Consider the following 26,194-nt stretch of genomic DNA (forward strand, 5'->3'; position numbering starts at 1 on the left):
GGGATTAGAACCCACGACCTCTGACGCCCAAGCCTGGGCTCTTTCCACTGAGCCACGATGCTTCTCATAAAGCCCAATGCATGCTACAAATAGATCAGTCATTAGAAATCTGAAAGATTTATTGCTTCTTCCAAAGTACCTGCCTGATTCCTAACTTCAGGAACTAGGAGAATTAGGAAATTAGGATCACCTTCTCTATCTTCAAGAAAATTTACAGGTAAAAATTAAGAAAACAGTACCTTTAAAAATTCATCTCTTTGGATGAGACATTGTTCCAAAACTACCAAGACCTTAGACTGCTGCTTAGAAGTAGCTGACCTTACGTTAGAAGACAGCACCTCATGAAGACACTGTATCCGTGAGTTTTTGGATTGTCACAGAGTGGAACCAGTGTTAACACGATAGGGCAGGAGATGGAAAAGATATTAACAAGGAACAAGAGTCTTAAAAAAGCCCTAGTCAGGACAAGAGGCTAAAAAAAGTTTTAGAAAACGAGGTTTACAGGCAGAAGCAGGTAAAACATGAAGCTTCAAAAGTACTGCTCTTCAGTCGACAATAGCTATTTACTATTCTTTGTAACTGGTTTCGATGGTTTTTACTTTTATCCGTGATAAGAAGCACAGTCTCATTATGGAATGGGGACAGGGTCAAGGCATTTCGAAGTGCTCGGTTCTTTCCAATCAGTCTAGCTTTAGGTGTGCGGAGGAACAGCAAGGCATTTCCAACCACAGCAGTCCAATGGGCTCGGCGTGGACGAGGGGAATACCACAGTGGCCGGGTCCCGCTGGCAGAAAGAACAGAAGCAATGGGAGTCTGGGAGGCCTCTGTGGGGAAAAGCTCGGATTTGTGGGGAGGAAGTGTGTGGGAGAGCGGGCAGGGGGAAGAGGCTTTGGTCAGATAGAGGGATTTCAGAGTTGGGGATGGTAGAGATTGTACAGTGACCAGAGATGATGAGATTGAGTGTGCGCCCAACTTGGTGATTGGATGAGGTTGGGGTGGAGCAGGAGGTCAGTGAAGTTAAAGAGTGACAGAAGACAGGCGGAGGGAGGGTCGTCAGGAACATCTAGGTGGATACTGTGGTATCCAGTGATAAATGTAGGGATGGAGAAAGAGAAGGAATGTGAGAAAGGGATCGAAATTACTCATTCTGATTTCTCATTCCTCATTCAGAAGAACTGTTGTCCAAAGAGGACTTCATCGAATGTCAACAACCCAAGGAATCATTGCACGAGACAAAACGGATGAAGTTGTTGTGGTTTCTCTACCACCAGCTAAAACCTTGGGAAGCCATACATAAATTTTCAAAAGAGAGGACGAGTATAATTGAAAATGATGACTCAGAGGAATTTATAGATGTGCAGAGAAGTCAACAGAAGTGAACACCTCTACTTCGGCAGAAACCTGAAAAGACTCAATCACATTACAATTTCTCATTTACTTAATTTACCTTAGGAAAGACTAAATGGGTGCTCCCTGCAATATTTGCCATCAGAAAGAACTGCAAATTAAGGAACGGATCCCAACTTATAACATATCAATCTACCGGACACACACCCCATGATACAATTAAATTTTCAGGGACTCTCAGCTGGTTGTGACGTGGGATTTACCTCTAGATGAAAGCACAATTTTACAGTTGAAACACGTGAATAGCTGTAAGCCTGTTGGCTTTCAACCTTTCAGTGCCCCCTCACAAGCTGAGCTCAATTTTCAGCATTTTCCCTATGTCTGTTGATACACCTTGAAGTTTCTCAGTAGCTTTTGGCCTCAGAGAACGCACTCACTTGCTAGGGAGGCGAGGTGAGGCTGGATGTGAATCTCTTTTAGAAGAACGGCTGCCGGAAGGTGGATCGTCAGGTCACACCAGGCCTCTTCGGGTAGAAAGATGTATGACCAAGCAGCGGAGCGCGCTCTTCTGTGCGGTGGAGTCGCCTGTAACAGCACTTCCGCAGGTTGGGCCGTGGGGCTACTGGATGTGATCGTACCTAGAGGATACATTTTTAAGAAACCGATCCCGTGAAAAGTCACGACCGCGTAGGAAGGACTTAAATGACAGAAACCTGAAATGTGATTCTGTTAGTGCGGGGGAACCGCCGGAACTGGCCACCTCTGAAACATCTATCTTTTAGACTGTGAGCCCACTGCTGGGTAGGGAATGTCTCTATATGTTGCCAATTTGTACTTCCCAAGCGCTTAGTACAGTGCTCTGCAAACAGTAAGCGCTCAATAAATATGATTGATGATGATGATGATCTATCCTTGTAACACAGCCAGGATGTTGACTGCTTCTCGGAAACAGCTGATATTTTCACCAGCAGTTTCTCCCAAATCATCATGTGGAGGAAGAAGGGCTGTGGAAAGAGCCAGGGAGTCTTGGGAAGGAGAGGAACTCCTCCTCCTCTTGGGAAGGGAACTTGTACTTCCCAAGCACTTAGTACAGTGCTCTGCACACAGTAAGCGCTCAATAAATACAATTGACGATGAGAGCACCAAGGAACTAACGAGACCCCCCAGGCGTGAGGAACCAATTGAGAAACAGCATTATGTAGTGGATAGATAATGGTCCTAGGAGTCAGAAGGTCATGGATTCTAGTCCTAAGTCTGCCTCTTGTCTGCTGACTGAATTTGGGCAAGTTACTTTACTTCTCTGGGCCGCAGTCACCTCATCTGTAAAATGCGGATTGAGACTGTGAGCCCTCTCTGGGACAGGGACTGTGTCCAACCTTATTTGCTTGCATTCGCCCCTGCGCTTAGTAATCAATCAATCAATCGTACTTATTGAGCGCTTACCGTGTGCAGAGCACTGTACTAAGCGCTTGGGAAGTACAAGTTGGCAACATATAGTCCCTACCCAACGGTGGGCTCACAGTCTAGAAGGGGGAGACAGAGAACAAAACCAAACATACTAACAAAATAAAATAGAGTAGATATGTACAAGTAAAATAAATAAATAAATAAATAGAGTAATGAATATGCACAAACATATATACATATACACAGGTGCTTTGGGGAAGGGAAGGAGGTAAAACGGGGGGATGGCAAGGGGGAAGACGGGGGGGATGGGAAGGGGGCTTAATAGAGTGCCTGGCAGAGAGTTAGCGCTTAACAAATACCACAATTATTAATTGGACCTCTCCTTGACCTTCTGCATCCCCTTCCGAAAACTATCCTACCAGCTGGCTCTCTGGCTGTTTCTCCTCTTCCCACGGGTACCCCGTCCTCCTTGATCATGAGAGTATAACTAGCAACAGTTAAGCTCTAACTAACCTCTATCTAAGTTCTAAAGGGACCAGTTAACTTCCCAGACTGTGAGCCCATTGTGGGCAGGGAATGTCTCTCTTTGCTGCACTGTACTTTCCAAGCGCTTAATACAGTGCTCTGCACACAGTAAGTGCTCAATAAATATAACGGAATGAATGAACGAATAATAAAGACAAGACAGAGCCAATTCTGCAAAAATTTATCCGTCTCAAAATAATGATAATAATAATAATAATAATTCTGGTACCTGTTAAGCAACCATTAAGTGCCAAAGTGTAGATACAAGTTAATCAGGTTGGGCACAGTCCTTGTCCCGCTTGGGGCTCAGTCTCAATCCCCATTTTCCAGATGAGGTAACTGAGGCCCAGAGAAGTGAAGTGGTTTGCCCAAGGTGACATAGCAGACAAGTGGTGGAGCCGGGATTAGAACCCATGACCTCTGACTCCTAGGCCTGAGCTTTATCCACTTGTGCCATGCTGCTTCTGATTTAGTTTTCAGCCTTTAAGCTTAATAAATCAAGTTATTCCTAGCTAAAGAACTTACAACCAAGGCAGACCCACAGTGCTGGTCTTTGGCAACCGTAAGCACTTTCAGGGTGAAGGAAGTGTCGGAGAGGAATTTTAAAATCTTAATGGTTTGTTACCCCATTTCAAGTACATCCAGAGCACTGCCGCTGCTTCCTCCAATACTGGAAGGTTCTTCTTCAGAACCAACTAAAGCTAATCAACTAAATATAAAATCTAGCATCAAAGGCAAATAATTTAGTACTTAGAAACCTTAAGAGGCAGTGTGGCCTAGGGGATGGATCACAGACACGCCCAGGAGTCAGCAGGGCCTGGGTTCTAGTCACAGATCTGCAACTTGTCTGCTGTGTGAGCTTGGGCAAGTCACTTCACTTCCCTGGGCCTCAGTTACCTCATCTGGAAAATGGGGATTAAGACTGGGAGCCCCATGTGGAACAGGGACTGTGTCCAACCTGATTACTTTGTATCTAACCCAGCTATTAGAATAACACCCGGCACGTAAGAAGAGTTGAACAAAGCATCATATTGTAAAATATATATATATTGTTTTGTTTATATTTTGTATAAAATATAAAACCCAAGTTGGCGTAATTACATTCAAAAACTTTCGCAACCAACTCCCGAGTAGCATTTGGCCAGTTGAAAAGATGTGCTTCTATGGCAAATTCGTCAAGACAAGCCTCAATATCTTCTTGGACTGTGCTTCAACTTCCTTTTAGCAGAATAATAGAATAACACCTTCATACTCATCTACAGCCCCCAGTTTTTTAAATCTATTTCCTTCGTAATGGCGAAAACACCGCTACAAAACATACTTATTTTTGACATTACTTAAAACAATCATTAAATGAACTGTACAAAACAAACTCTCGCTTTGAAATTCAATGAGACTCTCCTACCTAGTGGGGCAAAATTATGGATCCCTTCTGCATTGTCCGGTTCAGATGCCAGGACCCTTGCCTTCAAACTGCTATCGGCAGTTTTGCTGGGACCAGAGTCAAGGAATTTCATAATGGTTGATACCATACTTCTCGCCGTATTTACTATAGCTCTTGTGCTGGTCACCATATTGTTGCATATGAGCTGAACGCCCCCTGAAATTGAAGAGCAACATAAATTGTGGAACTGTAATGATCAGGTGGTCTGACACTTAAAGGGAAGTTATGCGGATGACTGACATCAGTGCGTCTCGACCAAGGGATCGATTGCTGTTATGATAAAGCTAAATGACAGTAGAGCCCCCCGCAAATTTTACCAGTTCATATTTTTTCTCTTACCCATATCATGGAACGCTTTCAGTGCCTCGCTGGTGTCCAAAACTCTCAAGATGAACCACAACAAGGGCTCAGATAACTGGCAGGTAGCAAGTGAGCCCTGGAAGATGAAGGGATTCTTCATTAAAAGGCTACGAAAAGACACGTATACCCTCCACCTTAGGAAACTAATTAGACGCTTCTCCCTCAGAACCCCCACAAAACACACTTAGTGTTATTTAAAAACCGTGGTCAACAACTTCCAGAGCTTGAAACTGCAGTTGTGAAGTTCTTGTTCTTCCCGGGGAAGTCAGTTAGCGTGTGAGGTTTTTCATCCGTCGTTGAAAACAAAGAGATTCATCGGAGGCATGCTTTCCTTTCGCCCACCTCTCCTCACCCAACTATTTTACTTCTAAAAAAAGGTAGAGGGAAAGGAGAGAGATCCCCCTTCTGTTTCTGCTGCTCTGATTCTCACACTAAAGAACGCTCACTGAAAAGAACTGCCATTAGCACTGCCACTTCCCACAATGTGGGCTCCTAGGACTGCTACGGAAAGCTGACAGCGGCAGGGGCAGTTTCTCCTGGTATGTATTTATGTTCATAACGTATTTCTACTGAATATTTCTACAATAGCATTAGTAATTAAGCATACCTCTGCAAGGCTGTAAGACTACAATCCAGTTAGAAAATGCTGGTACATGTTTTTGATGTTTATGACATCCTTATCGGATGCTTATTTAAGGCCACATTTTAAGCGTGACCTGAACCTGAGAAGACAGTAAAAAGTGTCACCCTTTCTCTTCCTCAAAGTGTCTTTATGTGATCGACATTCATATTTGATATGCTCCCTGAGAATAATTAGCGAGAAGTAGTTTTATACAATGGGAGCATAATGCCTATTACTGTGCAAGCATCTAATTAGTGTTCAATAAATGTCTGTGATGCTCTAATTGTGCCAAGACTGCATTTCTTATTTGCAGTAATTTTCCATTCTACTTGTGAACTTTCTATCACTGCAAAGGAAAGCGCATTTGTAATGCACAGCCAAATTCTGCACTGCTTTCTGAATGCCCTCAATTAACGCTTGCCGTATTAATTACTGACGACAATACAATCTTTAGTGCAAAATGACCTGCACCCCCATTATACCCATCCCCGGCAGCTCAACACTCGCTCCTTCCCAATCTATGTCAGGGACGTCTTCTTTTCCCTAACGTGCCCTATCTGCAGAGTTTGAAAAGAAGTAATTCAAGGCCATAATGAGGCTAAAAGGAACTTACTTGTCTTCCCATATATCCACAGGCCATGTACGTTAGGATTGGTTGCAACATCACCTGTACCGAGGTTGATTTTTTACTGAGGGTTGTCAGTATGGTAAACAACCCATCCCCAACTGATATGGCATCCAATCCACCGTGGAAGTTTTCATGCTTGGTGAGATGTAGGCCACTGGCACCTGGTAGTAATAAAGAGTTTTAGGTGAAATAGATGTGAACATGTGCAAGAGCACATGTTTAGCTAACACTAAACTGGTCATACAGCATTGTGAACATATATAATGTGCAAATAATAATAATAATGATGGCATTTATTAAGCGCTTACTATGTGCAAAGCACTGTTCAAAGCGCTGAACAATGAAAGGACCACACGTGTCTGTCACATCATTATCAAGGATTGCTCTGGCAAAACGTGTCACCTGAAATTTTATGAGGAGGGGCAACAAAGTGCTAATAACAACGGTCGGGGCAAAACAGGGCCACTCTGGAAGTCAGGCTGCTCAGAAAAGCAATATGGCCCGGTGGAAAGACCACAGGCTTGGGAGTCAGAGGACCTGGGTTCTAATCCTTCCCTTCCCCACAGCACCTGTATATATGTATATATGTTTGTACATATTTATTACTCTACTTATTTATTTATTTTACTTGTACATATCTATTCTATTTATTTTATTTTGTTAGTATGTTTGGTTTTGTTCTCTGTCTCCCCCTTTTAGACTGTGAGCCCACTGTTGGGTAGGGACTGTCTCTATATGTTGCCGACTTGTACTTCCCAAGCGCTTAGTACAGTGCTCTGCACACAGTAAGCGCTCAATAAATACGATTGATTAATTGATTGATTAATCCCAGTTCCGCCACTTACCCACTGTCTAACCTTAGACAAGTTACTTCACTTTTCTGGATCTCAGTTCCCTTATCTGCAAAATGGAGATGAAATACCCGTTCTCCCTTTTATTTAGACTGTGTTCCCCATGTAGGTAGGACTTGGCGATCTTATATCTATCTACCCCAGCGATTAGTACATTACTTGGCATATAGTAAGCACTTTAGAAATACAACTATTATTACTACTACTGTTATTATTTTCCACATACAACTATTATTATTACTACTGTTATTATAATTTTCCACATAGTCCCTGTAACATGAATATCCTAAAAAACTGCTCTTCAGATACTGACGGTCTTAATCCTCATCAGTAGCAAGAATGCAGCATAAAGCTTTATAAACTTCCAAGATGCACAGCTAATCGGTAATGGAGTTGGCACCAAACCAAAGGACTCCAGATCTCTGACGCAGGATTCTAGATGGTAGATTTTACTACTAGGCAGGTGGCATCAGAAATGGCAGGGATGATGTTTTGGGTTTTTTATTTGGCCAACTAAGAGTGGAATTACTGAACTGATATCTCACGCTCTACTAGAAGAATAACAATTTGATATAGGTGATTAAAAATGAAAGTATAATAATAGTGGTATCTGTTAAGTGCTTATTATGTGCCAGGCACTGTACTTAGCGCTGGGTGGATACATGCAAATCCGGTTGGACACAATCCCTGTCCCACCTGGGGCTCATAGTCTCAATCCCCATTTCACAGATGAGATAACTGCGGTCTGGAGAAATGAACTGACTTGCCCAAAGTCACCAAGCAGACATGTGGAGGAGTTGGGCAAAACATATCACCTGAAATTTCAATCAATCGTGCTTATTTCAATCAATCGTATTTATTGAGCGCTTACTGTGTGCAGAGCACTGTACTAAGCGCTTGAAATAGTATGAGGATGTGCAAGAAAGTGCTCATAGAACCCATGACCTTCTTTCCCAGGCCCATTTCTTTAATACCAAAGAAGCATTAATTTTTTTATAGTATTTGTTAAGCGCTTACAATGTGCCAAGCACTGTTCTAAGCGCTGCATGATCGGACTGTCCTGTCACCTACACCTAGCTTTCCTCCCGAGGTAGACTGCAATGCACTCAAAAATCCACAACCAAATTCTGGAAGAAAAACAGATACGATTTTGCCCTGTCCTTTCCCCAAGAAATTTTAAGGATAAAAATCACACTAGGCCAAAAATAAACTTTGCCAAAAAAGTCAATCAATAGCATTGAGTGCTGTGTGCAGGGCATGGTACTAAGTGCTTCAGAGAGTACAATTTTGGCGAGAGAGATGCCAAATATGTTCCCTGCCCCCAGGGAGCTTAGAATCTAGAGGGGCTGGTCGAAAAAGCACTCAGGGGTCCCGCAGGACCCTAAGCCTTCTAAAGCTCCCGTTCTCCTGCAGGTTTAGGGGGGCCTGCTCGCTAACCCCAAGTCCCAGTATCCCTCTTGTTGGCACCACCCTACGGCTAAGGGCATCTCCCCAAAGATGCAGAGGTCACTGGGGACTAGCCTACCATCCGCTTCCCGGGAAAATAAAAGTACTCAGGAAGTAATGAATGACCGCAAACCCAACCTCATTTTAGCTTCAGGTTACTCCCTGATTTGCCATATACTCCAGCCAATCTTAAGTCCTTATGTCATAGAATTATGGCTTATAAAAATCAATCAATCAATTGTATTTATTGAGCGCTTACTGTGTGCAGAGCACTGTTCTAAGCGCTTGGGAAGTACAAGTTGGCAACATATAGAGACAGTCCCTACCCAACAGTGGGCTCACAGTCTAGAAGGGGGAGACAGAGAACAAAACCAAACATACTAACAAAATAAAATAGAATAGATAGGTACAAGTAAAATAGAGTAATAAAAATGTACAAACATATATACATATATACAGGTGCTGTGGGGAAGGGAAGGAGGTAAGAAGGGGGGGATGGAGAAGGGGATGAGGGGGAGAGGAAGGAAGGGGCTCAGTCTGGGAAGGCCTCCTGGAGGAGGTGAGCTCTCAGCAGGGCCTTGAAGGGAGGAAGAGAGCTAGCTTGGCGGATGGGCAGAGGGAGGGCATTCCAGGCCCGGGGGAGGACGTGGGCCGGGGGTCGATGGCGGGACAGGCGAGAACGAGGCACGGTGAGGAGATTAGTTCTGAAAAACTAAAACTCAGACTCCACCCTTATTGTTAAAACAATCTAAAGCTGATAGGATAGCTGCATGAACTGACGTTACAAAAATATCTTAAGTGAGGAAGAGAAAAACTGATTCGCTCTGATAGGGTTTCATGATTAAGCAGACCCTATCTAAAATGTCTTATCATAATCCCCAATACAGATTGACAGTTTGAGGCTCCTGAACACACTACGTATTCAATTAATACCACTGACTGATTGACTGAGGGTTAGATAGGTGTTTATTAATTTTAAAAAGATGAATAATGGGGAAAAGTGGGGTAACCAGTTTGGTTTCTCCTTGCCCTCCCCGAGTAAGAATAGTTAGATACCACATCAGCAAAACACCAGTCAACTTGGCAGGGAAGCTTTGCGACCTAGTGGGAAAACCAAGGGCCTCAAATTGCTCTCTGGGTGATGCTGGGCAAGTCACTTGAGTTTTCTGTGCCTCGGTTTCTATATAATACCTGCTCTCCTTCCTACTTAGATTAGGAGCCCCGTATGGGACAGGAGTTGTATCTGACTCCATTAACTTGCCTCTACCCCAGCACATGGGACAGTGTTTACTACACAGTCAGTGCTTAAATACTATAACTACTGATTGTAATTATTAAAACAACAGTCAAAACAATATGCAACTCTTCTTCTTAAAATCAACTGATGATAATGCTACTCATGGTATCGTGCTAAGCGCTTACTCCGTGTGAGGCACCGTACTAAGCGCTGGGGTAGATACAAGCAAATCGGGTTGGACACAGTCTCTTTCCCATGTGGGGCTCAAAGTCTCAATCCCCATTTTACAGACAAGATAACTGAGGCACAGCAAAGTAGAGTGACTTGACCGAGGTCACACAGAAGAGATGTGGCCGAGCCGGAATTAGAACCCGTGACCTTCTGCCCCTCAGTCCCGTACTCTATCCACTACGCCATGAATGATGCTCTTCAAGGCCACAATCAGCACTGGACACTGGAATGGAGCCACAAGGATGAGTTGACTCAATATCAAGTGGGAATGTTGAAAAGAGAAAAGAGTAGCATTGAAAACAACCACTTCCTGATACACAGTCAATTAACCGGCTCAACAGAGTGTCCAGAAAACTAATTCAGTTGGCTGCCAGAGGAATGTTTCTAATCTTTAATCTTTAGCTTTAATTCGACTTGACACCCGTCCACATGTTTTGTTTTGTTGTCTGTCTCCCCTTTCTAGACTGTGAGCCCGCTGCTGGGTAGGGACCGGCTCTGTATGTTGCCAACTTGACTTCCCAAGCGCTTAGTACAGTGCTCTGCACACAGTAAGTGCTCCATAAATGCAACTGAACGAATGAATGAATAATCATTAGGAGGCCTTCCCAGACTGAGCCCCCTCCTTCCTCTCCCACTCCTCCCCATCCCCCCACCTTACCTTCTTCCCCTCCCCACAGCACCTGTATATATGTTTGTACATGTTTTTTACTCTATTTATTTATTTATTTAATTTATTTGTACATATCTATTCTATTTTATTTTGTTAGTATGCTTGGTTTTGTTCTCTGTCTCCCCCTTTTAGACTGTGAGCCCACTGTTGGGTAGGAACTGTCTCTATATGTTGCCAATTTGTACTTCCCAAGCGCTTAGTACAGTGCTCTGCACATAGTAAGCGCTCAACAAATACGATTGATGATGATGATGTATATATGTTTGTACGTATTTATTACTCTATTTATTTTACTTGTACATATTTATTCTATTTATTTTATTTTGTTAATATGTTTTGTTTTGTTGTCTGTCTCCCCCTTCTAGACTGTGAGCCCGCAGCTGGGTAGGGACCGTCTCTCTAAGTTGCCAACTTTTACTTCCCAAGCGATCAGTACAGTGCTCTGCACACAGTAAGCGCTCAATAAACACGACTGAATGAATGAATGGATGAATGAATAATCGATCAGGACCGACAGAGGAACATTACGTACCGATTATCATGGCCATGGCGCTGCTGTTACACTGGCCCAGCGCGGACAAAATCTGACTCATAATTTGCTGATTGGCCAACACCAAGTCAGCCACATACGCGGTGGACCCTTGGCTGCCGGAACCGCCGCCGTTCCCGTCCTTCCCGCCCGAGACTTTTTCTTCGTCGGAAACGCTGTCGGAGGCGCTGCTGGCCGCTGCCGCCCGAGCACTGTACTCCCTGTCGCCCGAGAGGGGCAGCTGCACCAAAATGTTCACCAGCTTCAGCAAGTCGAACATCAGCTGATCCCTCGTCATTTCCCCACACACTGCCTTGGCGTCGCCGGGCCGGATGATGTTGGCGAAGAGCCCCCCGAAGCACGCCCGGGCGCCCACGGAGCTGTCCGACCCGCTGCGGGACATCACTTTGTCGGAGCACGTGATGTAGTGGTGCACCAAGAAGGTGATGGATTCGATCACTGCCGAGATGGTGCTCACGGAAACGACTTCAAAATTCTGCTCCAGCGTGAACTCCAGGAGCTTAACCTGAGCGTCGAGAGGTCCCTGGCCGGTCTGGAAAGCACCTCTGCGAAAAGGAAAAGGCAAAGAATAAATATTCACTACAGGGCCGCCATCGGCAGCGTGAGAAACGGCGTTATGGAAGAGGTACATCCGGGAAATCCACTAGCCGTGAGAACACAAAACTGTACTAACAAGCGCTTAGTACAGTGCTCTGCACACAGTAAGCGCTCAATAAATACGATTGATTGAACACAGAACTCATGCTTGATTCACGTTTTATGGGCTCGCTGGTAATTTACTCTCTTGCCTCCGTGTAGATTTTCATGTAACAATAATAATAATGGCATTTATTAAGCACTTACTATGTACATTCTAAGCGCTGGGGAAGTTACAAGGTGATCAGGTTGTCCCACGGGGGGCTCACAGTCTTAATCAATCAATCAATCAATCAATCAATCGTATTTATTGAGCGCTTACTATGTGCAGAGCACTGTACTAAGCGCTTGGGAAGTACAAATTGGCATCACATAGAGACAGTCCCTACCCAACAGTGGGCTCACAGTCTAAAAGGGGGAGACAGAGAACAGAACCAAACATACCAACAAAATAAAATAAGTAGGATAGAAATGTACAAGTAAAATAAATAAATAGAGTAATAAATATGTACAACCATATATACATATATACAGGTGCTGTGGGGAAGGGAAGGAGGTAAGACGGGGGGATGGAGAGGGGGACGAGGGGGAGAGGAAAGAAGGGGCTCAGTCTGGGAAGGCCTCCTTAATCCCCATTTTACAGATGAGGTAACTGAGGCACAGGTGATCTGCCCAAAGTCACACAGCTGACAATTGGCAGAGCCGGGATTTGATCCCATGACCTCTGACTCCAAAGCCCACGGTCTTTCCACTGAGCTCACGCGGCTTCGCCGCCTATTTGATTTTTCCTTACAGCCTAGTGGATTTTTCCTTCTTTTACAGCTTTTCAAAAACACGAGTGCAAGTTCCGTCAACTGTCAGCCAAGACTTGTTAAATGACAAAGACAAAATATACACCTGTGTTTTCCGGTTGGACGGGGCCAAAGTGGCCTGTCTTAAGGAGAACTCAAGGGGTGACTCGAGAATGAGTCCTCCACTCCTGCTCCTCCAAACTGCGGAAGCAGCGGAAGGGACCTTGAAGTCTTGTGGAATGGCAAACTGGTAAGGTTATAGTTTGACCCCTTATTAACTCTGCAGAAGAGGTTTTTACCAAAGATTGCTAATATACTGATTAAAGATGCTCAAAGACTTCTGTGGAGAGCCACAAAAACATCCTTCTTGGAACAAATGAATATAAATTCCTTGCTTGTCTTGTTGGTTTTCATGACACTGCAGGGTTCTCTAGAATGTACTTCTAAATCCTCAGATGTCTAGCTTATAAAGCAAGAGCAATTGGTAAGCGACATCTGTAGGGAGCCAAGATGGAGATGACCAGAGAAAAATCCAAAATGGGAAGCCCAAAGATTCATTCATTCATTCAACAGTATTTATTGAGCGCTTACTGTGTGCACAGCACTGTACTAAGCACTTGGGAAGCACACATCGGCAACATATCGAGACGGTCCCTACCCAACAATGGGCTCACAGTCTAGAAGGGGGAGACAGACAACAAAACAAAACATGTGGACGGGCGTCAAGTTGTCAGAACTGATAGAATTAAAGCTACATGCACATCGTTAACAAAATAAATAGAATAGTAAATATGTACAAGTAAAATGCATGACACCATTCAATCGTATTTGTTGAGTGCGTACTGAAAGCTCACCTTCTCCAGGAGGCCTTCCCAGACTGAGCCCCCCTTTCCCTCTGCTCCTCCTCCCCTCCTCATGGCCCCTACCCCCTCCTTCTGTCCCTCCCCGCCCTACAGCACTTGTGTATATTTGTACATATTTATTATTCTATTTATTTTATTAATGATGTGTATATACATCTCTATTTATCTATTTTGATGCCATTGATGGCTGTCTACTTGTTTTGTTGGCTGTTGGGTAGGGATTGTCTCTAGCTGTTGCCACATTGTACTTCCCAAGCGCTTAGTACAGTGCTCTGCACACAGTAAGCGATCAATAGATACGACTGAATGAATCAAGTGTACAAAGCACTGTGCTAAGCGCTCGGGAGAGCACAATATAACAATGACCAGACAGGCTCCCTGCCCACAACAAGTTTATAGTCTAGAGACATTATCCTTCATAATATCTCTCGGTTAATTCTGCCAACTGATGGGCACAGCAACTCCTCAGATAATTTGTGCGAAGAGCTGTCCCGTCCATCGATGACTGAATCCTTGAACAAGAGGAGAGATCAAGATAAAACTCTGGTCTCCTAGTTCAGTTTTCTCTCAGTGGGTCCAGCCACAGGCTATATTTAATAGATCAATTTCTCCAGTGCCCCCTCTTTTCTCCCCACTATAAAAAATATCCAGCGGTAGCGAATGCTTTGGAGTCAGAAATGACTGAATTCATATTTCAACAAGTGCTATGGGTATAAACACATAAGTGTTAGGGAGGGGACTGCTGAGTCAGTACAATTTGTGGTGCTGGGAAGATTTCCAAATGGGGTTGGGGTTTCGGGAAGGCTTTGAAGAGCCACGCTCTGGTGGATTTGGGGACCGAGGAGGAGAGGACAGAGGTACAGGCTTGAGGGGATGGAGACAGGACAATCAGAACGAAGTCCACTGAGAAGGCGAGCTGGAGAAATGAGTGAGATGGTGAAAAAGAGGGTAAAGACAGCCAATATGTAAAATGAAGGAAGTCGGCAGACAGCCTCGATGTCCACTGACATCAGTTTTTGCTTGACGCAGAGGTAGACTGGAAGCTACTACTCACACTTTGTCTAAGAAAACCAGCTGATCAGAATGTCTTCTACTAACGGAGTCATTTTCTGAAATAGTTCACATTTGACCGGGAAAGAACGCGGAAACATTCAATTTTACCTTTCTGTTGAAAGTATATGAATTAACTTGAGCAAAAATTCACTGAACATCTGAGGACAAGTTGAAGAAAGGTGCACTTGTAATCGGGTAAGAAATTCTTGCATAGCTTGTGTGGCTGTTGGTCCGACCTGATGGGAAATAAAATGATTTGAGAAAGCTTAATGGTTAAACATCATGTAATAAAAAAGGAGAACAGAAAAAGCAATGCATCACTCAAGCTAATTTCTGGGTTCATTTCTGAACATTATCAGGATGGATAATATCGAGTGAAATTTTTAGCAGCTCTTGACGGCTAACCCTGCCTTGTCAAACATATATCATACCATCCACACTCATTTTTCTTCTCTGTGATATAAATAGCCACCAAACCTTGAGGTTAGCATCTGTAAAATTTTGCTAGCCTTGCCCAAGCTTGCAATGACACACATGGATCAATATTCAGTTTTTGCTAAAATTCTAACACATGCAGATCAATCACTTTCAAATAAGGGTCTAATCTCTCTAGCTCTTGGGTTCCTGAGCCAATATCTCTCCACAGAGGTGGTTTACACTCACTATAACACTTAAATCTTTCGACATTTAAGAAGGCAATAGTGAGAGTGCACCTCCACCTTCAGTAGACAGAATGAGTACTAGCAATTGAGAGCATTTATCGAACGCCTACACTGTATGCAGAGGACTGAATTAAGCAGTAGGAAGTGTACAATAGAATTAATAGATATGAACCCTACCCTCCAGGATTTTAAAGTCTAACTGGGGAGACAGACATTAAGATCAAGTGAGCTCCTCAACAGACAGGGTCCGTGTCTAATTCCTCTCTATTTTTTCCCAGGGCTCAGTACAGTGTTCTGCACACAAAAAGCACTTACTACTATCACTACCAACTAATAGATCTTAGATGTAAGTATACGAGTGCTTCTGAATGGGGAAGGTCGAGGATGGTGAACATGATTAACCAACTGTGGGTGGTACTGAAGTGGCAGTTGGGCAAGTGGAAAAATGGGATACAAAGTGGAAAGATGAGAACTTAATCAGGAAAGGCTTCCTAAAGGAAATGTCGTTTTAAAAGGGCATGAAGATGGGAGGGAGGAAGACTGGTGTATCAGATGCCGACAAGGGAGTTCCAGCAGGGGAGAGGGTCTGAGAAAGTTGTTAGCGTTAGGAGAGGTGAGAACAAGGCATACAGGGTAGCATGGCTTGAGAGGAATAGTTAAAGAAGCCAACGTGTCATTGAATCGCCTAGGAATGATGTCACAATCACATACACTTACAGCTATTTCTGTCGTGAATTTCGGGGGATCATTAACCTCCTGTCGAGAAAGTTAGATGGCTATTTCATTTGAACCAATCCCAACACAGTTGGGGCAATATTTACTTTGTTTCTCTTCTGCCACTCTTTGGAAGAATAAGTCCAACACAAATCTTTGTCTCAATATGAGTCACTGCAGTGTATGCATACTTTCATCTTAACTGATAAACACTACTGTTTCTCAAATTGACGTGGCGTTTAGAGAGACAGAGAGAATCCCATGACACTGTGAGATACGATAGACTTGTTTACAGTATTTTCAGTGAGACAAGGCAAACTCCAAGCATTTCAACAAACTCAAAACACATACAATTTGGAAAAACAGAAACTGAGAAGACTTCAAGAGAAAACGCAGGACTACTATTTTAGTAGAGAACTTGGCCGAAGCCATTTTGCCTCTAGGTTCTGGGCTCTATACACAGATGTCAGGGACCCTACTGCTATGCTTTATGATGAGCAAGGGTCTGATCAGGCATACCCTATCAGAGAAAAAAGAAAATAAGTCCTTTCTTGCTTTCTAAAGAGGGCAGCCCCTCTAGACTGTGAGCTCCTTGTGGACAGGAAATAGGTCCGCTTGTTATATTGTATTCTCCCAAGCGTTTAATACAATGTTCTGCACACATTCAGCACTCAATAAATATGACCACATGAATAAATCAAGAGCAGTACTGCTTGACTATGCAGTATCCAATACCTTTCCATTGGTTTTTTTGTTTGTTTTTTTACTTTAAAGAGGATACCTGTCCACCAGTAACAATCTTTTGGCCTTTGACTTCCTTCCCTTTTTTAAAAAACGGTATTTGTTAAGTGCTTACTATGTTTCGGGTACTGATCTAAGTGTCGGGGTAGACACAAGATAATCACGAGAGAAGCAGCCTGGCTTAGTGGAAAGAGCCCGGGCTTGGGAATCAGAGGTCATGGGTTCTAATGCCGGCCCCACCACTTGTCTGTTGTATGACCTTGGGCAAGTCACTTAACTTCTCTGTGACTCAGTTCCCTCATCTGTAAAATGGGGATTAAGACTGTGAGCCCCCCGTGGGACAACCTTATTACCTTGTATCTACCCCAGAGCTTAGAACAGTGCTTGGCACATAGTAAGTGCTTAACAAATGCCATTATTATTATTATTATTATTATCAAGATGGTACGGTCCCTGCCTAACATGGGGCACACAGTATTACTCCCCATTATCCAGATGGCGTAACAGTGGCCCAGAGAAGTGAAGTGACTAACCAGGGGTCACACAACAGACAAGAAGCGGAGCTGGGACTAGAATCCGAGAAGCAGCATGGCTCAGTGGAAAGAGCCCGGGCTTTGGAGTCAGAGGTCATGGGTTCAAATCCCGGCTCCGCCAACTGTCAGCTGTGTGACTTTGGGCAAGTCACTTAACTTCTCTGTGCCCCAGTTACCTCATCTGTAAAATGGGGATTAAGACTGTGAGCCCTCTGTGGGACAACCTGAACACCTTGAAACTTCCCCAGCGCTTAGAACAGTGCTTTGCACATAGTAAGCGCTTAACAAATACCATCATTATTATTAATCCAGATCCTCTGATTCCAAGGCCCGTGCTTTATCCACTATGCAACACTGCACCTACTGCACCATTGCTTAATGCCTGCAAGCAGTAGTCGCGACTGACAGCTGCCCGCTGCTCGAAGCCACACAACCACAACAACTCCGGTGTGCGGCTGGGAGACCAGGGCTTCCGGCAAGGCAGGCGAGACAAAGAAACTACGCAGTGCGTTGCTTCCCAAAGACCCAAGCTGTCAGCACTGATTCTCCGTCTCTGAGCGCAGTTGACAGCACCAGCTCTTCAGAAGCCACCGACGGCTCGGTTGCCTTTGTGATTCACTTCTGGAAAGTTACAGAAGCAGCACTGACGGGATGCTCCAGACAATGAGAATGACTCACAAAGCGATGCCTAGGGTGACTGTAGGCGGCTGAAAAGGAAATACATCCCAAACCCCTATAAAAGGCTCCGTGAACAAAGCTGACTATATTTCTGGAAGACTGACTGAGGAGGCTCTGATCAGCTAGAGATGGTGGTGGCAGAGGGAGAGGGAGTCTGGGAAAAGGGGACTTAATTGGGGAAAGCCTCTTGGAGGAGCGCTGACACTAATAAGGTTTTGAAAGTGGGAGAGTGGTGTTCTGGTATATCCCGAGGGGGAGGGAGTTCCGAGGTAGAGGGAGGGGAAAAAGGTTGGTGAGATCAACAGGAATGGGGCACAATGAGTAAGCTAGCACTAGAGGAAGTGTGTGGGCTGGGCTGTTGTAGATCACTGAGGTAAAAGTAGGAGGGGGCGAGCCAATTGAGTGCTTTGAAGCTGATGGTAAGAATTTTCCGTTTGAGGAGGACGTAGGCAGAAAACCACTGGAGGTTCTTGAAGAGTAGGGAAGTGCAGACTGAACTTCTTTTGGAAAAAGGATCTGGGCAACAGAGTGAAGTAAAGACTGAAGTAGGGAGAGACAGGAGGCAAGGAGGTCAGCGGGGAAGCAGATGCAGGAGGCAGGATCGACCAGCATCTTAAAAGTTCGGACGGAGAGGAAAGGGTGAATTTTGGCAATGTTGTGAAGGCGGAACCGACAGGATTTGGCAAGACTGAATATGTGGGTTGAATGAGAGAGATAAGTCTAGGATAGCGCCTGGGTTACGGACTTATAAGATATGGGAGTTGATGATGCTGTCTACAGTGATGGGAAAGTCGAACGAAGGGAAGGGTTTGGGTGACGAGACGTGGAGTTATGTTTTGGGGCACATTACATGGGATCTTCAAGTAGACATGTCCTGGGGGAAGGAGGAGATACAAGACTGAAGAGAAGTAAAATGCAACAGAGTTGGTAGACACGGTCTACATGAGGAGAAAGACATTAAAATAAATTACAGATAGGAGAAAAGGCAGAGTATAAGGAGACATACAAAAGAACTGTGGGCTGGGATAAGCATCAGAGGGTTATACAGCCAGATGCCTAGATGACACAGAATAATGATAATAATAATAATAATAATAATGATAATGATGGCATTTAAGTGCTTACTATGTGCAAAACACTGTTCTAAGTGCTGGGGAGGTTACAAGGTGATCAGGGTGTCCCACGGGGGCCTCACAGTCTTAATCCCCATTTTACAGATGAGGTAACTCAAGGGAGGGCATATAGGGGAAATAAGGGTTTATTCTGGAAAGCTTCTTGGAGATGTGATTTTAGGAAGGATTTTGATGGTGGAGAGAGTAGTGGACTGGAAGACTTGAAGGTGGAGGAACTTTTAGAGCTAAGGGAGAATGTACTCAAGGGGTCAGTACTGGAAAGATGATTGGGAGATGAGGACAGGGAATATCAAAACCTTCAAGGAAGTTGTAATATCAGAAGTTTGAAATTCAGTGCTCTACCCAGTGACATGAACATTATGGCTCTCCAAAAGTTGAACATGTATTTGAATGACTTTTCCAGGCCCTTACTAATAATAATAACAATAATAATAATATTTGTTAAGCGCTTACTACGTGCCAGGCACTGTACTAAGCACTGGAGTGGATACAGTCAAATCCGGTTGGACATAATCTCTGTCCCGCATGGGGCTCACAGTCCCGCATGGGGCTTACAGATGAGGTAACTGAGGAACAGGGACGTTAAGTGACTTGGCCAGTGTCACAAAGCAGGCAAGTGGCAGAGCTAGGATTAGAACCCAGGTCCTTCTGGGTCACGCCGCTTCATCGTACAGAGAATATTACCTCATTTGGAGCTAAAGTAATTTATTTCAAAAACATTCAGTTCTTACTCGAACATGTCTTTTTGGTTTGTGAGCCATGAGAAAACCTACAATAAGTAAGGCCATCAGGCAAATGAACATGTACCCAACAAGAAATGTAGGAGAAGGTATCAAAGAAATTTCATATGCTCGTCTCTTCTTCTTAAGTTAAGCTTTGACAGAAATTTACTTATATGGAAACACATCAAATATATTCATCTGCATGTGTGGTTATTTTCTTAACCCAGAATTACACATAACAGAAAAGAGAAGGGTGTGCCTTGGTTTGCAGGTGGAGGGAAAGGATAATCGTTTCCACTGAGGCCTGTGAAAATACTTGTGGGCCCAATGCTCCTCTGAACCCATATATAGCTAAGCCAAAGCACTACTGAGAGATTTACATTCCATTTAAATCCCGGGAACACAAGACTCCAGGGTACATTAAGAATGAAATTAGAATAAGTCTAACTGCTGAACAAGTCCTGGGATGGCTTGCTTCTGACCATCGCCATTAACAGTATTTAAGAACTCTAAACATAAACAGAGTGTAGGGAGATTTTAGTAACTCTTTAGAAATTCCCTAACCACTCGAAGGGCCAAATGAGTGGCCAGGGTAATTTGCATTCACATTCTGTAACTTATCTGTAAATAATCATGCTAATCATTTTGTCAATTATATGAGAAGTATTACACATCCATGATATTTTAACCCAAACAGAATGTTATCTTGACTTTTTCATGACCATTTTCCACTGATGGCTTCCTACGCCATGCAAACTGAGTACCATATGAAAAGATATTGTTCGGACAATACGGTTTCTGGGACACGAGTTGTGGAAAAGAAAGGAAATCAAAGAATATCTAGACAAACCATAAATTATTCGGGTGTCCCTACAAGACCCTGAGCCCCATGTGGGACAGGGACTGGGTCCAACCCGACTTGCTTGTATCCACCCCAAGCGCTTAGTACTGCGCCTGGTACATAGTAAGCATTTAACAAATACCACAATTATCAATTATTATGAAAACAAAGACCTCTGTCGACATGTCTCGAGGTGGTAGGCAAGTTAAATTTTATGACGCCAGCCTAATACTTTCAGAATTTGATTGTCTCCTTTGTGCAGAGCACTGTGCCAGGCACTGGGAAACGTATGGCAGGAGCAAAAGACATGATATCCGCTTTTAAAGAACAATATTAATGTTTCCAAATACACAGTCCTCAAATCCACTGAATTGGGCTTCTGGAAAAAGAGTTCACTTAAGGATTTTTCTTCTATCGCTCTTAACAGACTATGTTATCGCAGAAATAGCATAAGTAAGCAAAACCTCTAAACTCTAGTCCTGCGTCTACAGAGCTCAGGTGTTCTCAGGAAATAAGTACCAGATTTAAACAGTCTACAATCATCAAATTAATCAAGGGTCATTGAATCGTCACTTCACTATGGAGATGCAGCACAAGACAATCTAAATGATTGGGAAACGATTTGGCACTATAATCGCAAAGACAAAGTTTAAGAAGTTAACTTCTGTTTAAAGTTTGACTGTACAATCTACTATTGCCAATAGTTATATTACCTGTGGGCTGTGTTGATTTGTTCCATGAGGATTAGTGCCAGAAAGAAACTTTACTAACACGTGAATGAGGTTAGGATCTGAAACCAACAGATGAGCGGTGCTTTCCTGAGCCACAAGGGCACTGCTTGGACCAGCTAGAAGAAATGAAAGAAAAGACTTGTTCATAACGGAATCTTGGCCAACAATTTATCCCAAGAAATATGTGCTACTTTATGAGTTTTATCTTCATCTTCTTTTATATGATGGACAGAATGTATATTTGCTCAGTGAACTGCAATCTCACAATGGCTGTTCAATCAATCCATCAGTGGTATTTACTGAGGGCTTACTGTGGGCAAAGGACTGTAGTAAGCTCTTGGGAGAGTTCGATATAACAGAGTTGGCACACATAACGCTTACAGTCTACAGTCTCCTTTGCTTCCCATCCTAATTCCACCCAGCTCCATTTCCTACTGCCCATCAGTTATATGGGTCTACTTCCCGGCCCCCTGCCCCTTTTTCTCCAAAACCCTCTTTAAAGTTCTGGGAATACCATAGTGCATCTCCTCAATATAACGCACAAAGGACACCGGCCGGACTCTGTGAGCATTTGCCTTGTAAATCCAGAACAAAAGATTGTGTGTGTGTGTGTGTGTGTGTGTATGAAAGGATGGCCATTTCGTCTGCTGCTCTTTGCCTGCTGAGCCTTTTCCCTTCTAGGAGATACGGCGAGAGCAAACCCTCTTCAAAGTTCTGGGAATAATTTAGTGCATCTCCTCAATATAACGCACAAAGGACACCGGCCGGACTCTGTGAGCATTTGCCTTGTAAATCCGGAACAAAAGATTGTGTGTGTGAAAGGATGGCCATTTCGTCTGCTGCTCTTTGCCTGCTGAGCCTTTTCCCTTCTAGGAGATACAGTGAGAGCAGCCCAGGGCCTAAAACACAGGAGTGACCCCTAGGACTCTTCAGTTCTGGGGCTGAGAGCTAGAGTTTCCCACGAGTCAGAAATGATTTAGGGCTTCAGGAATAGCAGCATCCAACTTTTGGCCTTCCACTATTCCCCTTCAGTGGAGAAAAGCTCCACCCAAGGCATTTGCTTTGCTTATTCCTTAGCTGATGCCTACAAAACTGGACAATAGTTATCAGTTCATTTTCACCGTGGACCATGGAAACTCTTCAATCAAATCATAAACAAGTTCGGAAACAGAAACAAGCATCTTAAATCCACCTTCCATGACAATTGAAATATGCTGCGTCATTTGCTTCAATCTCAGTTAGTGTTCAAATAAAACCATTTTCTCCTACATGGAGACAAGTGGGTCAAAGAATGCATGAACCAACTGCCAAATTTAAGAACAAGAAGAGAAAAAAAAAAGTCACAAAGCCAGCCCTGGGCTGTGTCTACAGAAGACCAAATGAGTGATCTACTTCCAAAAAACCCCCACAAAAATAAAAAAAAAACAAAAACCTGTCCAACATTTCTTGATGATGAGAATGCTGACACTCCTCTCATCCAGTGAAACATAAGGAAAATGTGAAACTAGTTCTGTGGCATATTAGCTGAAATAGTTGAGAGCTAATATTTGAGAGAGAATGTATATATAAGATTGAGAGTTGGGATTGTGACTTTTTTATGGGATTTGTTACTATGTGGCAGGCACTGTACTAACTGCTTTGGTTGTTATAAGCAAATGGGGTTGGACAAAGTCCCTATCCCATATGGGGCTCACAATCGTAATCCCCATTTTACAGATGCGGTCACTGAGGTGACCTGCCCAGGGTCCCCCATCAGACACGTGGTGGACCAGGACTAGAACCCAGGTCCTTCCAACTCCCAGGCCTGTGCTCTATTCCACTAGGCCATGCTGCTTCTCTGTGGCAACGAGGTCTGCCTGTGACAGACACTAGACAAGGAAGCTGATTTTTCTTTCTCTTGTCAGGAAAGGATTTGCGATTTATATCCGTCCCACTGTAGTAGCCACCAGAGGAAAAAGGGAGAAACTCAAAAGGTAGCCTTACTGTGCCGCAGCAGAAGCTGGGGTACAGGGCCAGAGTGGCTGGATTGAGGAAAGGAGAACATATGTCCATCAGCGGTCACGGGACGGGCTCAGGAGAAGTTCCATTTTATAGGGCTGGATTGGCACTGAGTAGCCCCATTGTTAGAGGTGAAAAATATTAGGTTCACTCAGTAAAAAAATCCAGCATGGCCTAGTGGATATACCACGGACCTTGGAGTCAAAAGGATCTGGGTTCTAATCCTGACTCTGCCACCCGTCTGCTGTGTGACCTGGGGCAAGTCTGTTCCTCTGTTCCCTCATCGGTAAAATGAGGATTAAGACTGTGAGCCCTATGTGGGACGGCGACTGTGTCCAGTCCGATTAGTTTTTAATCGACCCCAGCGCTTGGTACATTGCTTGGAACACAGTAAGCGCTTAACAAATATCTTTAAAAAAAAAGGGGGTTTCTATCCCTTGTAAGGTTGGTCTGCATGTAGGGCGCTATAATGGGAACAGAAACCTCAGTGTTTTATATTTCCAGTCTGACAAGATAGCTAACTCTCTTTTATTGTACTCTTCCAGTCGCTTACTACAATGCTCTGCACACAGAAAGCGCTCAAAATATGCCACTTATAATGATGATCCCAGTTAGTACTGCCCAGAAACCTTTTAGGTCATTTCATTAGAGCAAAATACATCCCTTCTGTCTTATTCCTTGTAGCTGAAAAGTCTTAACTTGTAAGAAACATCAAGGACAGTGACAAAGCATTCTATACCTCCATAAAATAATTGTGACACTTATTAAGTGCCTACGGTGTGCCAAGCGCTGGAGCCGTAGATAAAAATCTGACACAATCGCTGTCCCTCACAGGGCTCAATCAATCAATGGTATTTACTGAGCGCTTGCCATGTGGAGAGTACTGCTCTAAGTGCTTGGGAGAGTACGATATGACTGAATTTTCAGATCCATTCCCTGCCCATACTGAGCTTACAGTCTATTCATTCATTCAGTCGTATTTACTGAGCGCTTACTGTGTGCAGAGCACAGTCTAGAGGGGGAGACAGACATTAACATGAATTAATGCCTCATGGATTAAAGGGCAGATATGTAATTCTCATTTTTTTACTGGCAAGGAAGCTAAGGAACTGAGCAGTAAAGTCAATGGCCCATGATATCACAGTAGGTCAGTGACAGAAAAGGGATGAGAAACTAGGTATCACAGCTCACACCCATGCTTCCTTCCCACTTGCTGCCTATCCACATCGCAGGCTTCTTTGTTTTCCTTAGCTTTAATCTGGAGTAGACGTGAGTAACAATTTCCAAATGCCAATAATTTTGGCCTTTCTTTCAGCTAGTAAGGAGAACTGCAGTAACTTCAGTGAAACAAAGGGAAGTGTGCCCTAGTGGAAAGAGCATAGGCTTGGGGGTCAGAGAACCTGGGTGCCATGCAACCTCGGGCAAGTTACTTCGTTTCTCGGTGCCTCGGTTCCCCTGAGTGCAAAACGGAGATTCAACACCTGTTCTCACTCCTAGACTGTGCCCCATGAGGAATCAGATTATTTTGTTCTGTGCCTGGCACACATTAAGCGCTTGATAAATGACAAGGTTATTGTTATTCAGTGCTTTTGCTTCACGGAATACACATGCGTAGTGCACAGGTCAACAAGGACATATCAGATATAGCTTGGATCGGAATCAAAGACAGGGTTTGGAAAGGGCACAGTCCATAGAACTAAACTGCTTTTACACTAAAATGCTAACAGTCTTCCGAAATCATTTTCTGAGGGTAACTCTGCGTTAAAAAAGCATCAAATTCCAATATAACTTACAGTTAAGCTGCATATTTGTCATGAGTGTTAGGCTATGAAGCACAAGGCACCATGTCCGGAGTAATGCATTGGGATACCACGCTAACACCGTTAGAAAGCTTGTTATTGATGCTGCAAAGAGAAGAGAAAAAGAATGATTTTCAAAACAGAAATCCTCAATATTCCCAAGAACATGAAAACATGGATCTGTTCTTAAACTAGACTAGTTAAACTTACTACTTCTTCAGAGCACTAACATAGCTTCACCATTAAAAGCTCCTCTGAAATATTGTGAAGGTATAACCAACAGAATTTTGTGACAGATTGGCTGTTCATGATCAACTCAAAATGAAGCGGCAAAAATATTTCCCCCAGCAATAAAAAAATAGTAAAAAAAAAAACCCCAACAGAATATGGATTTCTTTCCCCAAATTCCCTGAAGCTTTTGAATATTACGTTTTCAGTGATTCTTATTCAACAACCAAACTCACCTTGATTTAGCGAAATGACAGGTATCCGATTAGCATTGTACAAGAAAATGTCCGTTCCACTTTCTTTACTCCCAGAGGAGCTAGAATTCAGGCTTAAAGTGAGCCATAACTGTAGAAGGGATTCCAACTAAAAACAAAAGTTTAAAAGGATGACAGACACTGACAGAAAAGGAATAGTCCAATTCCAATAGTAATGGGATCACCCACGCAACTTCTACACAACAAACTCAACTTGGAAAACATCTGAGAAGATATTTTTCTGGCAAATGCCTAAGTCAAATATCTCATTTCCCTAGTTAGCAACCTAGGGCTCAAAAAAGTATTTTCAAATCAAAATATAATAATTCTGTCAAATGAATGATTTAATTAGGCCACTGCAGGGTTAAATCAAAATACTACTGAATATCAACTTATAGTCTAAATTCTTCTTAAATAATGGTTCTGTTGAGAAGCGGTGTAGCACACTGGATAGAGCACAGGCTCTGGGAGTCGGAAAGACCTGGGTTCTAATCTTGGC

The 26,194-nt window shown here is 43.5% G+C and overlaps 1 protein-coding gene across 1 annotated transcript in view; it reads right to left on the reverse strand.

The window, feature by feature from the left end:
- Nucleotides 1-26,194, reverse strand: part of BIRC6 (baculoviral IAP repeat containing 6) — a 367,036-nt gene that overhangs the window by 190,655 nt on the left and 150,187 nt on the right. Inside the window, 9 exon segments of the mRNA XM_038745922.1 lie at nucleotides 1,785-1,985; nucleotides 4,685-4,879; nucleotides 5,063-5,159; nucleotides 6,319-6,494; nucleotides 11,301-11,863; nucleotides 14,770-14,897; nucleotides 21,399-21,532; nucleotides 25,208-25,318; nucleotides 25,678-25,804. Coding sequence (XP_038601850.1) covers nucleotides 1,785-1,985; nucleotides 4,685-4,879; nucleotides 5,063-5,159; nucleotides 6,319-6,494; nucleotides 11,301-11,863; nucleotides 14,770-14,897; nucleotides 21,399-21,532; nucleotides 25,208-25,318; nucleotides 25,678-25,804 — 1,732 coding nt within the window.

The sequence above is a fragment of the Tachyglossus aculeatus genome, chromosome 1 (genome assembly GCF_015852505.1).
Source record: "Tachyglossus aculeatus isolate mTacAcu1 chromosome 1, mTacAcu1.pri, whole genome shotgun sequence".
Classification (NCBI taxonomy): domain Eukaryota; kingdom Metazoa; phylum Chordata; class Mammalia; order Monotremata; family Tachyglossidae; genus Tachyglossus; species Tachyglossus aculeatus.